Source organism: Mytilus trossulus, chromosome 10 (assembly GCF_036588685.1).
Source record: "Mytilus trossulus isolate FHL-02 chromosome 10, PNRI_Mtr1.1.1.hap1, whole genome shotgun sequence".
Lineage (NCBI taxonomy): Eukaryota > Metazoa > Mollusca > Bivalvia > Mytilida > Mytilidae > Mytilus > Mytilus trossulus.
In genome coordinates, this window is record NC_086382.1 from 37,103,461 (window position 1) to 37,117,474 (window position 14,014).

General features: G+C 32.1%; 1 protein-coding gene across 8 annotated transcripts in view; it reads right to left on the reverse strand.

The window, feature by feature from the left end:
* LOC134687300 (dynein axonemal heavy chain 1-like) overlaps nucleotides 1-14,014 on the reverse strand; it is a 106,651-nt gene that overhangs the window by 76,781 nt on the left and 15,856 nt on the right. For all 8 annotated transcript variants that reach the window (XM_063547473.1, XM_063547468.1, XM_063547472.1 and 5 more), the window contains exons 11-20: nucleotides 12,740-12,907; nucleotides 10,629-10,759; nucleotides 10,085-10,235; nucleotides 8,221-8,414; nucleotides 7,105-7,330; nucleotides 6,281-6,400; nucleotides 5,038-5,120; nucleotides 4,651-4,792; nucleotides 4,054-4,209; nucleotides 540-738 (exon numbers count right to left, since the gene is read on the reverse strand). In XM_063547473.1, the coding sequence (XP_063403543.1) occupies nucleotides 540-738; nucleotides 4,054-4,209; nucleotides 4,651-4,792; nucleotides 5,038-5,120; nucleotides 6,281-6,400; nucleotides 7,105-7,330; nucleotides 8,221-8,414; nucleotides 10,085-10,235; nucleotides 10,629-10,759; nucleotides 12,740-12,907 (1,570 nt within the window). The remainder of the gene's footprint in view (nucleotides 1-539; nucleotides 739-4,053; nucleotides 4,210-4,650; nucleotides 4,793-5,037; nucleotides 5,121-6,280; nucleotides 6,401-7,104; nucleotides 7,331-8,220; nucleotides 8,415-10,084; nucleotides 10,236-10,628; nucleotides 10,760-12,739; nucleotides 12,908-14,014) is intronic.

Sequence of the window (14,014 nt, forward strand, 5' to 3'; positions counted from 1 at the left end):
TGCTAAATATTTAAACTAGTTCATCACTTTCATATTATATTTTAGTATCATTTTTCTAAGAAACTAAATGTCAATTGCAGCAATGAAAATGTATTTCATTTAGCTTGTTTTCTATTTAAGTTAGCTGTAAGTACATTTTAATGATTCCTGTTTTTGCACAACAAGATATGCAACTGAAATAATCTCATTTCAATAAAATTGTGTACCAATCATAACAACTTCAGGATAAAACTCATTTTATGGGCAGTTTTATTTATGTTTAAACTGTACCAATTCAATCATAAATGAAAAGGGTTTTATTCTTATATAATTTTAAATGTCTCATTTTTTAATAATTTTAGTACCTAATGTTTACGTGTTTTGTATGTGTAACAATTAAATTACGACCATAGCATTTCATACTTATGGTAAAAAATAGTTTTTTAAACATGGTCTATCAAAAATATATGTGCAACAAAAATCATTATCTGAAGAGAATGAAACCAATCATAATAAAGAATTCCCAACTATACAAATTATTATTAAATATTTCAACAAACCTGGCATCTCTGCAAACACCTTATTAGATTTGTGCATTGTTTTGTAAGAATCATTGACGTTTTTCTCGACTTCTTCAGCATTAATGGTCTCCAATGGGTCGTTCATCCAGCTCTCATGCCATCTTAACCAATCAGAAGCGGTCAGCCACAAGTTACGGAACGGTTCAAAATCCTTAACAAGCTTGCCTAATTTGTCGTACTATAATAACAAACACATAACTAACTCAGGTCACATGCACATTAAGCTTACAACAAATATACAGTCTATACAATCACATCTATGAAAAATAAATACAAAAGGCCTTAATAGTTAAGAATTTTACATTTATCCATGCTTAAAGATCTCTCAAAAGCTTTTTCCCCCATCAATGAATAGGAAATATAAAGTTACCACCCTTTTCAGATCTCAAGCAAAGGAGGTTGATTAAATTTTGCCCATGAATTGAAATAATTGTTTAACCTGCAATAATGACCAAATCGCTATAAACCTATGTTCTTTTACTAATTCCCCCCCCTTATATCAAACAGGAAATAAAGTTTTCCCCCTTTTAAGATCCCCAGCAAAGGAGGATAATTCAGTTTTGCATATGTATGGAAAATATTTTTTTTTTATCTGCACTGATGACCCGATTTCTACCAATTTGACCTGAACTCAAAAGCTTTTTCCCCATCAATTAATAGAAAATAAAGTTATTCCAATTTCAAGATCTTCAGTAAAGAGGTTGATTAAGGTCAAGGAACAGTTAATGGGCTGTGTCACAGATTTTGGTAAAAATTTGCAAATAACTTTGGATTGCTACATTATATCTGAAAATCGAAAAAAAATTCCTTTATCAGTTTTATTTTCTGATATATTACAGATTAAATTTTTCATCTGTATAGGAAGCACATGAAATCAATGAAAAACGCTCATAAATTTTCGTTAAAATCATCAAATTTTCAATTTTTACTTCATAGATCTATCTTTATTATTAAGGCCTGACATTAAAATAAATAAATAATAATCATAGTGTCACACAAAAATAAATAAATAATATCTCTTTTTCTACTTGACATATATTATACAAAATACAGGCATATATATCAAGTGGATGTCTATGGTTAATAAATATTGAGTGAATTATGATCCCTGAATATCTACAAAATTTTCACATAGACATACACTTTGAAAAAAACTCAAAATACAAATAAAGCAACAGACAACTACTTATCTATTGAAAAATTGTCACATGATAATAAAATAAAAAGCTATGTGTATTCAACTTCAAAAATAAAACATCTATTTAAAATACAACATTGCATTATGTGAAAGAAGTCTATTGTTTCATTTACTTAGAGAAAGATTGGCTCTCACACAAATCCATATTAAATATCTTCAATATTTTCCTGGGGTGTAAGAAATTCAGCTTTCTTCAGTGAGCAAAGTTGAACTTCAAGGTCAGAGATGTAGAATTTCTTGCATGATGAAAGATATTGCAGATTCATTCATTTTCATGTGTACCAATTTTCATGGATCGAGGAAACCATGCATTTTCGTGGATATGTGATTTCGTGGTTCTGCCAAAGTCTGGACAAAACTTTATAGAAATACATTTTTGGTTGAACATTTAAATTCATGGTTCACCAGTACCAACAAAACAAACAAAAATTGGTATCTAACAAATAATAATGAATTCACAGTATCCTTATTTTCAAATTTGGAAGATAGTCTGGCCCTATTTCTCTAGTAGTTAAAATAAATTAGAAGAATAAAGAAATGGACGTTTTAAATGGTTCACTACAAGAGAAATGCTCCTCCCCCTTAAGATAAAAGGTTTCTAATAATTATATAAACTTTCAGATGAAGATATCTCTTGATGTCTTATTTGTGTTGTGTTGCCATCTCATGTTTTACCCATCTTCATGGTCAAAGAATTACTACATGTATATTTGCTTGTTACAGAAAAGCTATGCTATCTAAATAAGTTTGAACGATTACTGTCAGAGTTAAAAATATATAATAACAGGAAAACAAGTGCATTATGGGTAAGTAAATTATGAAAGCTATAATTGATAAGAGAACTAAGAAAAAGCTAAGAAATAAATTGTATATGGAAAGCTGTGTTCACAATCAGGTAAAAGCTAAAAGGAAAAATTATTGTGCTGTAAATATGACTGAATGCCTTCTGGATAAGACTAAACCTTTTGTAAATCATGTTGTTGATGTTCTGGTCGGGAAATGAATTGCATTCATTTTTTGTCATACAAGTTTCTTTCATGTATTTTCATCCCTTTGAGTTTATCTTTTTGTACAGGAAAATCAACGAATGAATGATTGTAAGGAGATATTCAAAGTTCCCATTGAAAGAACTCACACAGAACAAAAGCTAGTATATTTATTCAATGGTAGAGTTCAGTTTGCAAAAATTTAATAGCCAGTTAACAAAAACAGTTTCTGGGGAAAGGCTTTGAAATCAATTTAAAAAAAAAAATAATCTAAGAAATCTCAATATAGCAATGGGGAGCACTTTCAATTTTTTTTATTTAGTCATGCTCTAAAAAGTTCATTTTATTTTTATTTAAATTTTTTCTTTTTTTTCAAATCACTGAATTAAATTGAAAGTTCAGCAACTCAACAACATGATAAATCAAAATTTTTGTCAAATACAGATTTTTTTCCTTCTCATTTTCACAACACAATAATCTTATGCATTGCTCTAAAGCGCTAGTTTTTCCTGGTCTGTTTTTACAGCAGAAATAAATCAGGGAAACGTATTAAGGACATGGCGAGGAAAAATCTGAAAAATATAAAACTTCCCACAAGGTTAGATAAGGAAGAAAACTTGATTATATCAAAGGCATAATATATGTAGGAAAAGTCCATAGAATAAAATCTATTTTAAGTATTGGAATTAGGAAGAAAGGGGTCTAACTATTTACAGCATGTTTTTTGCCTTAAAAGATGCTAACAAGGAAAAGGATTTAAGATTTAAATAAGTATTTAAAAAATGTTGTTATTTCAGAGTTTTTCAAAGACATTGTTGTTATTCAGAGAATTTTTCAGACATTGTTGTTATTCAGAGTGTTTTAAATTGTTGTTATTCAGAGTTTTTCAAAGACATTGTTGTTATTCAGAGTTTTTCAAAGACATAGTTGTTATTCAGAGAATTTTTCAAAGATATTTTTGTTATTCAGAGATTTTGGAAAAGACAGTAATGACTTATCATGGATTTATATATGTTAACAAACTGGTCAAAATTTTGAACTGGTATCCGGTTAAAAATAATGTCAATACAATCAGCTGTATCTATATTGTGTCTTGCAATTTACCTTTGTCTATATTCTTCCCTGAACATTGACTTGACAACCTTTACTGCATTGTAAATAGAATACCAGTAAACAGAGTACCAGTCGACAAATGATAATATACCTTTACTGGTTGACCAAACAACCTTTACTGCATTGTAAATAGAATACCAGTAAACAGAGTACCAGTCGACAAATGATAATATACCTTTACTGTTGCCCTACTTACATTTGTTACTGGTTGACCAAACAACCTTTCTCTGTTGTTGTATGTCTGGGCCAAAGTTTGTGCCTCTTTCAGTTGTTTGTTGATCCTCCTAACCTCATTTGCTATTTCTTGTGCTCTACTAATGTCTGTGTGAGCAGCCATACCAGCTACTACCATCTAAAAATAGACCAAAAAAATGAAATTTTGTTTCCTCAAACCATGAAATTTGATACTTAATGAATGGTTCCACAGTGTCATTCTAGAGATAACAGCTGAAAAATCTTTCCACAAACTGTTATTGCAATTGGTAAAAAAAAAATGCCATATTTCAAAATTATGAGTACACATACATGGAGAGCATACAAAATCACATTTTATTTACTTGCTTGTCTTTAAAAGAATAAAAAGAGGGAAATAGTATGATTTCCGATGAGACAACTATCCACGAATGTTAAACGACAGGGATGTAAGCAAAAATAGGTAAAAACCGTTATAGTATATTCAGTTTTAAAAAGTCCTGTCATTGCAAAATGTGAAACAATTCAAACAACAAAACCCAGGACCTGATACTTGACCAAACGATAAACAAAAACAGATATGAGAGACATTGGAACTTACTTGTAGTGTGTCCAAACGGTCATTGAAGTTAGCCTGGTCAGATGTCTGTAGTTTACGGAACCTCTCTTCATCCTCCTCTAACTGTGTATAGGTTGCCTCCATTTGTCTCTCTATCTTATGGGGCCATGCAATAGCAGTCCACCTAAATTTTTGAAGAAATAAAATGAACAAAAATTATGATCAATTATTGATATCAAAAAGAAACAACCTGTACTTTACATAAATATTTGTACAACAATAACGTATTTATATTTTTTTTTTTACATTTAGTAGTTTTGTTATCAATTGCAACAGTAAGTCCAATTTTTAGGCCAAATATTAGCCTTCCAAGCCCTACTTCTTTCATTGACATTTATCAATGCACATGAACTAGAATCATCTACTCACTTTGCATTGAAATCATCTTGTGACAGATTGTAGTAAAATTCTTCTATCAATTCATAATCTTCCATAGCTTTGTCAATTTGTTCCTAAAAAATAAAAAAATTTCTTTTATAATTTCAAAGTCTGACAAACAATATATATAAAAATTGATTATACATTAAAACATAAAAATAACTAGATGTGTCAAAGCAACACGAATGGCCCCGTCTCAAAAAGTAGAAAAATCTATAATTTCAATAACACATGTGGACACAAACATGATGGTAGTCTCACATATTAAAAATCAGCTCAAAATCTGGAGGCGTATAGAAAAAAAAGTCTGTAAAATGTGGTTTAATGTTGGCAAAAAATAGGGAAGCGGAACGAAACTTAAACTTGATCTGTAACTCATCATGAGTAACTCACATACCAAAAATCAGCCCAATATCTGAAAGTGTTTAGAAAATAAATCTGTATAACTGTGATTTTCAACAATTTATCAAAGTCCAAAGCCCATAATTTCTTCAAAAATTAGCGGTGCGGAACCAAACATAAACTTGATCTGTAACTCATCATGGTTAACTCACATACCAAAAATCAGCCCAATCTCTGAAAGAGTTTAGAAAAAAAGTTTGCATAACTGTGATTTTCATCAATTTACCAAAGTCCAAAGCCTGTAATTTCGGCAAAAATTACTGGAGCGGTACAAAACATAAACTTGATCTGTAACCCATCATGGTCAACTTACATACCAAAAATCAGCCCAATATCTGAAGGCGTTTAGAAAAAAACTCTGTATAATGGTTTGTTTCGGAATGACGGAATGACGGAATGACGGAATTACGGAATTTCAGAAAAGGGTAAAACTATATGGCACCGACAATTTTGTTGCGGGGCTATAAAACTTTATCTGTAACACATCATGGTTAACTCACATACCAAAAATCAGCCCAATATCTGGAGGCGTTTAGAAAAAACTAGGAATAATGGTTTGTTTCGGAATGATGGAATTACGGCATTTCGGAATTACGGAATTTTTGACAAGGGTAAAACTATATGGCACTGACAACCTCGTTGAGGGGCCATAAAAATAGAAATGCTATTCTTAATCATTAAAAAATATATATCAACAACTATGTAAATTTTTATTTGTTTATGATTAAACCATATGCTGCTAAACATTTTTTATTCAGTATACTTTGATCTTTTTTCTTGTTGGGGATATTTGCATGTTAGTTTTTTTATCACATTATTTAACTATTCCTACCTGATGTTCCTTGATTTTCTCTGGAATTCCTTTCATCCATTCCCTCATGTCTGAAAGCTCTTCAATACAATTACATTTGTCATACAACTTCCTGCTTATATCTTTAAACGATTCACATGCCTACAAAATTAATATATACATGTATAACCATTACACAAATTCAGCTCTTGCAGAATCATTAAACACATGTATAACCATTACACAAATTCAGCTCTTGCAAAATCTTTAAAAACATGTATAACCATTAAACTGATTCAACACTTTCAAAATTATTGAGCATATGCATAATGCTAACAAAATCATAAAAAACATGCAATAAAATGTTGTGACTTACAAATCCATTTTCTGAAATACTGCTTATCTTTTCTAGCTCTAAATTATGCATGTAGTTATTTTGTACTAAATACAAACTACTCTGTAAAGTCAGATTTGAATTTGCTTGGAATTACATCCAGACTTCAGTTTTTAATCATAATACAAAAGTGAAAATCTGCTGTAATTCAGGGCTAATAGTCATAAAACTTTTGAGTATGATTATTGCGCTTTGACTCAGAAATCAATATATTAAAGTACTAGATTTGGCATTTCTGTACACCAAGTGCTGAGTAAAGTTTTATGACCAAAAAACCTGACCTTCTGTTATATTATCAATTATTGATGACAATCAATCAAAAATAAGTCTCTTCAGTCACCACTAGAAACATGAGACCATCATAACATTTCAAACAAGAATAGATCCACAGTACACAGAACGAAAAATATAATGCCCCTAGGTGGGGCGTAAAAATAAGACATAGTGAATAACATGATAAGTGAATGCTTACATCATCAGCCTGTTTTCTAAGTTTCTTGGCTAGTAGTTCCAGTACAGCCAGACTGAGTTCTTTCCTCTTCTTACACAGTTTCTGCTTGACCTGGTCAGTGTTGACCCAGAATGGTCCGATCACTACATTGGTGGGTAAGGCATTCTCTAAAATTTCTCGTTCTTTTAAATGCAGTTCTACTTCATCCTTGACCTCCTGTGCTGTGTGTTCTTGAGCATCATATTCCCTGTAATGCAGGAAATCATATATAATTATCCTGGAGTGAAATGGGACAATATCCATAATGTGCCTCGAAATGAGGAACTCAAAAGTCATGTGTAAACAAAAAATCTCAGTGTAGTGATATTGGACATTTTTCTATTTTTTTAAAATGACTGAGCTTAACCATTTGTGGTGATTAGGAAAGTAGAGGAACATAGAATAAATGTGTAAAAACTATGGAGCTATTAAATGTGTTCAAAGTATTAAATTTTCAAAGAATTTATTGTGTTAAAAAGGGATTTTTTTTACCACAAGGAGCCGTAGCACGAAAGGATGTTCGGGATATGCTTATTTATGGAAAAAGTAATCTCACTTCGTACCCTGAAAATTTAACCACATATGTGAAAATGTCACAGCTTGAAACAAGCTATCATACATATCCAAGTTTACGATATGGACTGAGCTACAGGAAAAAACTTTACCATTACCGCCTTTGTAAAAACAATTAAAGATATTGACCCAAATATCATTTAAGTTCTGCTAGGTTGCTGTCATCTTAAACATGTACATTACAGTGTGCTATGTATTTTATTTTTAAGTCAAAAAAAATTCAGGCAAACTTTTTGAATAATTATTGTATTTGTTCTACTTGTAGTTAATCTTGGTTTTCTGTTAGTGTCTAAAAATTGGTAAAAGCAAAAAAAATATTTCTAAATGCTGTTAAAGACAATATTTTGTTGATTGAGAAAAACAATGGATTTTCATGGATTCAGAAAACTCTGCATGCAAGCTTACAGGAAACCTATATTTGTTGGATACTAAAATTCATTATTCAACTTTACCCACAAAAATTAGAACCCTGCAATTAATAAATAATCCTTCCTAAAAAGTAATAAAATCACACAAATTTCTTACTCTACATATTTGTTGATATCTGTATTCATCAGCTCTAAATGTTTCTCATACTCTTTGGCATATGCTTTCATTGGAATCACAGCCTTTCTTATCGAGTTACAAATATTGTCTCTTAATTCTTCCACAAATGGCTCATGTTCTCCTACAGATTCCAGAAGAGGTGTGCCTGACCAGGTGATATCCTCAAGAATGTACTACAAAACAATGGAAAAATTCTATTAAACAAATGTTATATTGTTAATGTTTAAAATTTCAGACCTGCCAATATTTCTCCTAGTTAACTTTCATCATAGTAATTTTCCTAAATGACTTTATACATGATTCATATACTGTAAATTCATAAATTATTGCGATGTTTTTATTATTGCGAAAAATGCCACAATCACAATAATTTTAACTCCAATTTTGAAATTGTTTATGTGAATTAAACAGGGTTTTTCTCAATATCGCAAATATTAAAATGGTATCTTTAATAGTCTAAAATGACAAAATCGCAATAATAAATGCATAAAATTGAGAATGGAAATGGGGAATGTGTCAAAGAGACAACAACCCGACCATAGAAAAAACAACAGCAGAAGGTCACCAACAGGTCTTCAATGTAGCGAGAAATTCCCGCACACGGAGGCATCCTTCAGCTGGCCCCTTAACAAATATATACTAGTTCAGTGATATTGAACGCCATACTAATTTCCAAATTGTACACAAGAAACTAAAATTAAAATAATACAAGACTAACAAAGGCCAGAGGCTCCTGACTTGGGACAGGCACAAAAATGCGGCAGGGTTAAACATATTTCTGAGATCTCAACCCTCCGCCTCTACCTCTAGCCAATGTAGAAAAGTAAACGCATAACAATATGCACATTTAAAATTCAGTTCAAGAGAAGTCCGAGTCTGATGTCAGAAGATGTAACCAAAGAAAATAAACAAAATGACAATAATACATAAATAACAACAGACTACTAGCAGTTAACTGACATGCCAGCTCCAGACTTCAATTAAACTGATTGAAAGATTATGATTTCATCATATGAATATCAGGCACAATGCTTCCCGTTAGGGGTTTAGTATTATACCATCATAACATATATGAGAAGAACATAAACCGTGTCATGCCAACAACTGGTTTTTGAATAAATGTGTTTAGTTCCGATGCAAAGACCCTACAAGTGAATCAATATTAACGCCAAAATATGCAATCTTTAATGACCTGACAACAGTATCGTAACTATATCCTTTCTTAATAATTCTATTTAAAGGTTTTGTTAGTTTCTGAGGTGAATACTGTCATTTTTGTGCTTTATAAAGAATATTTCCATAAAAAATTGGATGTGAAATACTTGAATTTCTGAATTTACAGCATACTTCCAAACTTTGTTTTTACACTTTTTCATTGCCAAACAGAAACAATATTTTTAAAATCAACTTTTTCATGTTACGATCTTTTATAGCTGACTATATAATATGGGTTTAGCTCATTGTTGACGGTTGTAGAATGACCTATTGCTGCTTACATCTACATCATTTTGAATCTAGTAGATATATGTTTCATTGGTGATCACACCAGATCTGCTTATTTTCATTTATCCACTAAAAGATATGCTGTGCTAGTTTGCTAAATGACTATCTGTGATTCAGATATATATTTTGACCTTTTAAAAGATTTCTTTTATTTTCTTCGTCAATACCAAACAGCAACAATATTTTTTTTCAATAATAAACTTAATCCATAGATTACCCAATCTTATTAAAATAAGTTCTCATCACTTGCTTCTCTATTTTTTATATGTCGCCGTGTCACTGCGACATATAAAAAATCGAGGAGCAAGTGATGAGAACTTATTTTAATAAGATTAATTACCTTTTCCAACTGAGGGATCTGCTGTGTTGATTGTATCCCTTTATCAAACAGACCAACCAACATGCTCTCGAAGCTGTTCAGATTGGTACTATAGTGAGCACCCAGGTTATCTAACATCAGATCAACAAGAAACAAGGCATTTCTCTTTGGTCTGCAATGACAAAACAATAATAAAAATATATAGTCCAGATCTTTCAAAAAAACAAAATCCAATACGAATCACACATATTGCTTTTAAGATTTTATTCATGCAAGCCCATCCTGATAAAAAATTGTGATTTCAAACCATAATTCTTTTAAAAGTTAAGTTACAAAAATACTCAACTCCGAGGAGAATTCAAAACAGAAAGTCTTTAATCAAATGGCCAAATTAAAATCTCAAACCCCTCAAACGAATGGATAACAAGAAAGCGAACTATTTTAAAACAACTCTCGATAAACATGACTAAATTTTAGAAAATGGGTTTACACATGAGCAATTGAAGTAGGAACAAATGAATGGCCGGTGTTTTTTCATTCTAATAACTATATATATTCTACTTACTTAAAAGGGCTCATGATGAAGTCACCTCCCCAAACAAATTCCTCCTCAAGAGTGAGAGCTGAGTGGCAAGCATCAATAACCATCTGTGTGAAGCTCAGTAGTGATTCTTGAATCAAATATCTCATGGAGTCCTATAATGCAAGATGTTTTCAATTATTAAGAGGGAAATCACTCATAAGGGGTTCATATTTTCTAATTTCAGTTAAGATAAAAATTTCTAAATATATTCCCTCACATAAAGTTGATTGCTATCAAAATTATTATATGAAAAGGGGGGGCGCGGAGGTGTCCTGATCCAGAAATCCCGGGCTTAAGAACATGAAATCCAGAGGTCCCGAATTTAAATAAATCCCAACATCCTGAAATTTGAAAAAGTATTCCCGGATCGCGAATGGATGAATTCAGAAATCCCGAGCTTAAAACCACCAAGCCCTGACGTTCGAAAAAAGGTCCTGCCCCCCCTCTTATAAGGATGGTTTGAGTCATGATTTCCAATTACAATTCACTTAAATTTTATAACTGTGTCTATCAAAAGGATAAATTGATATATAGGGATCTGGATGGGGTTAACATGATAGAAAATATTGAGCAAAATGTGCAAAATAAAGGACCCCTCCCCCCCCCCCCCCCCCCAAACCACAACTAGAGGCTCTAAAGAGCCTGTGTCGCTCACCTTGGTCTATGTGCATATTAAACAAAGGACACAAATGGATTCATGACAAAATTGTATTTTGGTGATGGTGATGTGTTTGAAGTTCTTACTTTACTGAACATTCTTGCTTCTTACAATTATATCTATAATGAACCTTGCCCATTAGTAACAGAGAAAAATATTTGGTAAAAATTTACATAAAATTACCGAATTCATGAAAATTGTTAAAAATTGACTATAAAGGGCAATAACTCCTTAAGGGGTCAATTGACCATTTAGGTCATGTTGACTTATTTGTAGATCTTACTTTGCTGAACATTATTGCTGTTTACAGTTTATCTCTATCTATAATAGTATTCAAGATAATAACCAAAAACGGCAAAATTTCTTTAAAAATTACCAATTGGAGGGCAGCAAGCCAACAACCGATTGTCCAATTCATCTGAAAATTTCAGGGCAGATAGATATTGACCTAAAAAACATTTTTATCCCATGTCAAAGTTCCTCAAAATGCTTTGGTTTTTGAGTTATAAGCCAAAAACTGCATTTTACCCCTATGTTCTATTTTTAGCCGTGGCGGCCATCTTGGTTGGTTGACCGGGTCACGCCACACATTTTTTAAACTAAATACCCCAAAGATGATTGTGGCCAAGTTTGGATTAATTTGGCTCAGTAGTTTCAGAGGAGAAGATTTTTGTAAAAGATTACTTAGATTTATGAAAAATGGAAAAAAATCTACTATAAAGGGCAATAACTCCTAAAGGGGTCAACTGACCATTTCGGTCATGTTGACTTATTTGTAAATCTAACTTTGCTGAACATTATTACTGTTTACAGTTTATCTCTATCTATAATAATATTCAAGATAATAACCAAAAACAGCAAAATTTCCTCAAAATTACCAATTCAGGGGCAGCAACCCAACAACAGGTTAAACGATTCATCTGAAAATTTCAGGGCAGATAGATCTTGACCTGTTAAACATTTATACCCCATGTCAGATTTCCTCTAAATGCTTTGGTTTTTGAGTTATAAGCCAAAAAATGCATTTTACCCCTATGTTCTATTTTTAGCCGTGGCGGCCATCTTGGTTGGATGACCGGGTCACGCCACACATTTTTTAAACTAGATACCCCAATGATGATTGTGGCCAAGTTTGGTTTGATTTGGCCCAGTAGTTTCAGAGGAGAAGATTTTTGTAAAAGCTAACGCCGGACGACGACGGACGACGGACGACGGACGCCGGACGCCAAGTGATGAGAAAAGCTCACTTGGCCCTTTGGGCCAGGTGAGCTAAAAAAAAGCAAAAAAGATATAATAGAGAATAATGAGATGTTAAAAATAAAAAATAGAGAATTGAAATAAAAAATAATGAATACAGAACAATGGTAAAAAAAATAGATATTTAAGATTAAAAGGATCCACCCTAAGGCATGGTATAAAGATTGCTTCTACCTACCTGCATAATAAATTTAACCATTTCCATGAATGCTTTGAGTTTAGAGATTTGGTACACCTCCCAATTTGTCTCATGTATGTTGAACCATCCTTTGCCTACATCTCTAAGTGAAGTACGGATATGAGTCCTCAATACTGTTATCCAGCTGTCTTTGAGGAAGAGGGATACCTGAAATTCAGAACAACTAGGATAATGATTTATTTTTATATAGAACAGACAATCCACATGAAAACATCTTAAGAAATTTCTTCTAGTTTTTTACAAACCAGGATGACTTTGCTTTTAAATTGCTATTAAGCAAATCTGCAAATAAATATTTCTGTTTCACTTAAAGTTAACTGAAAACTGAAACAGCAGAAGGTCACCAACAAGACCTGTTGGTGACCGTCTGCTGTTGTCTGTTCTATGGTCGGGTTGTTGTCTCTTTGACACATTCCCCATTCCATTCTCAATTTTAATGTCTGAATATGCAGCTGAAAATTCACAAAAATAATTCCCATTTATTTCAATTCTGTCTCGCAGTAAATTAACATAGATAAATAGGTAAAAACCGTGTATAGCGGGGTTATTTTCGCGGGAGTAAAATTTCACAATTTTCATTGATTTAGGTATTTGAAATATTTTAGCTGGTATTATTTTGGCCGATTCAAAACTTTTATCAATACCTTTGCATGTAAAATTTTAAATTGGAGGAATTAATTGTGGCTGTTTTGTTCTATCCATGAAAGTAAGTGAAAAATTTACACCCGCGAAAAAATAACCTGCTATATGGTATAACATGCATTTTAATGCTAGCAAGGTAAATGCTTGGTTTGCTTGCTTGCTTTGTTTGTATTGATTGTTTGTAATTAAGATTGACATCTCAGGGTTTTCCATGGATGAAAATTGAACGATGGAGGAACTTTCACCATCACAAACCGTGTCTACACCGTACAGTGTAGTGTGATCAAAAGTATTTCATCCCTCCATGTAAGGAATAGTGAAAAAGCAAATTCATTGCTTATTTAAATTATATTTTTTTGAATTTTCATTATAGAAGTATCAATATTTTCATTGATTGCCGTTTGTAACCATTCAAATGCCAATTAAGCCTTCATGCTCCCCCCTTAGTCGAGAATGACAAAAGGTGTCATGAAGGTCCCTATGTACTTTTCTTGCTATTTTTGGTAATTGTTATGGGGGTTAAACTCAGGTGGAACTTATTTTTCACGGACACTGTCAAATGCAGAAGTCATGAACCCATTACCAGTATGGCTAATTTGCAGCAACAACAAA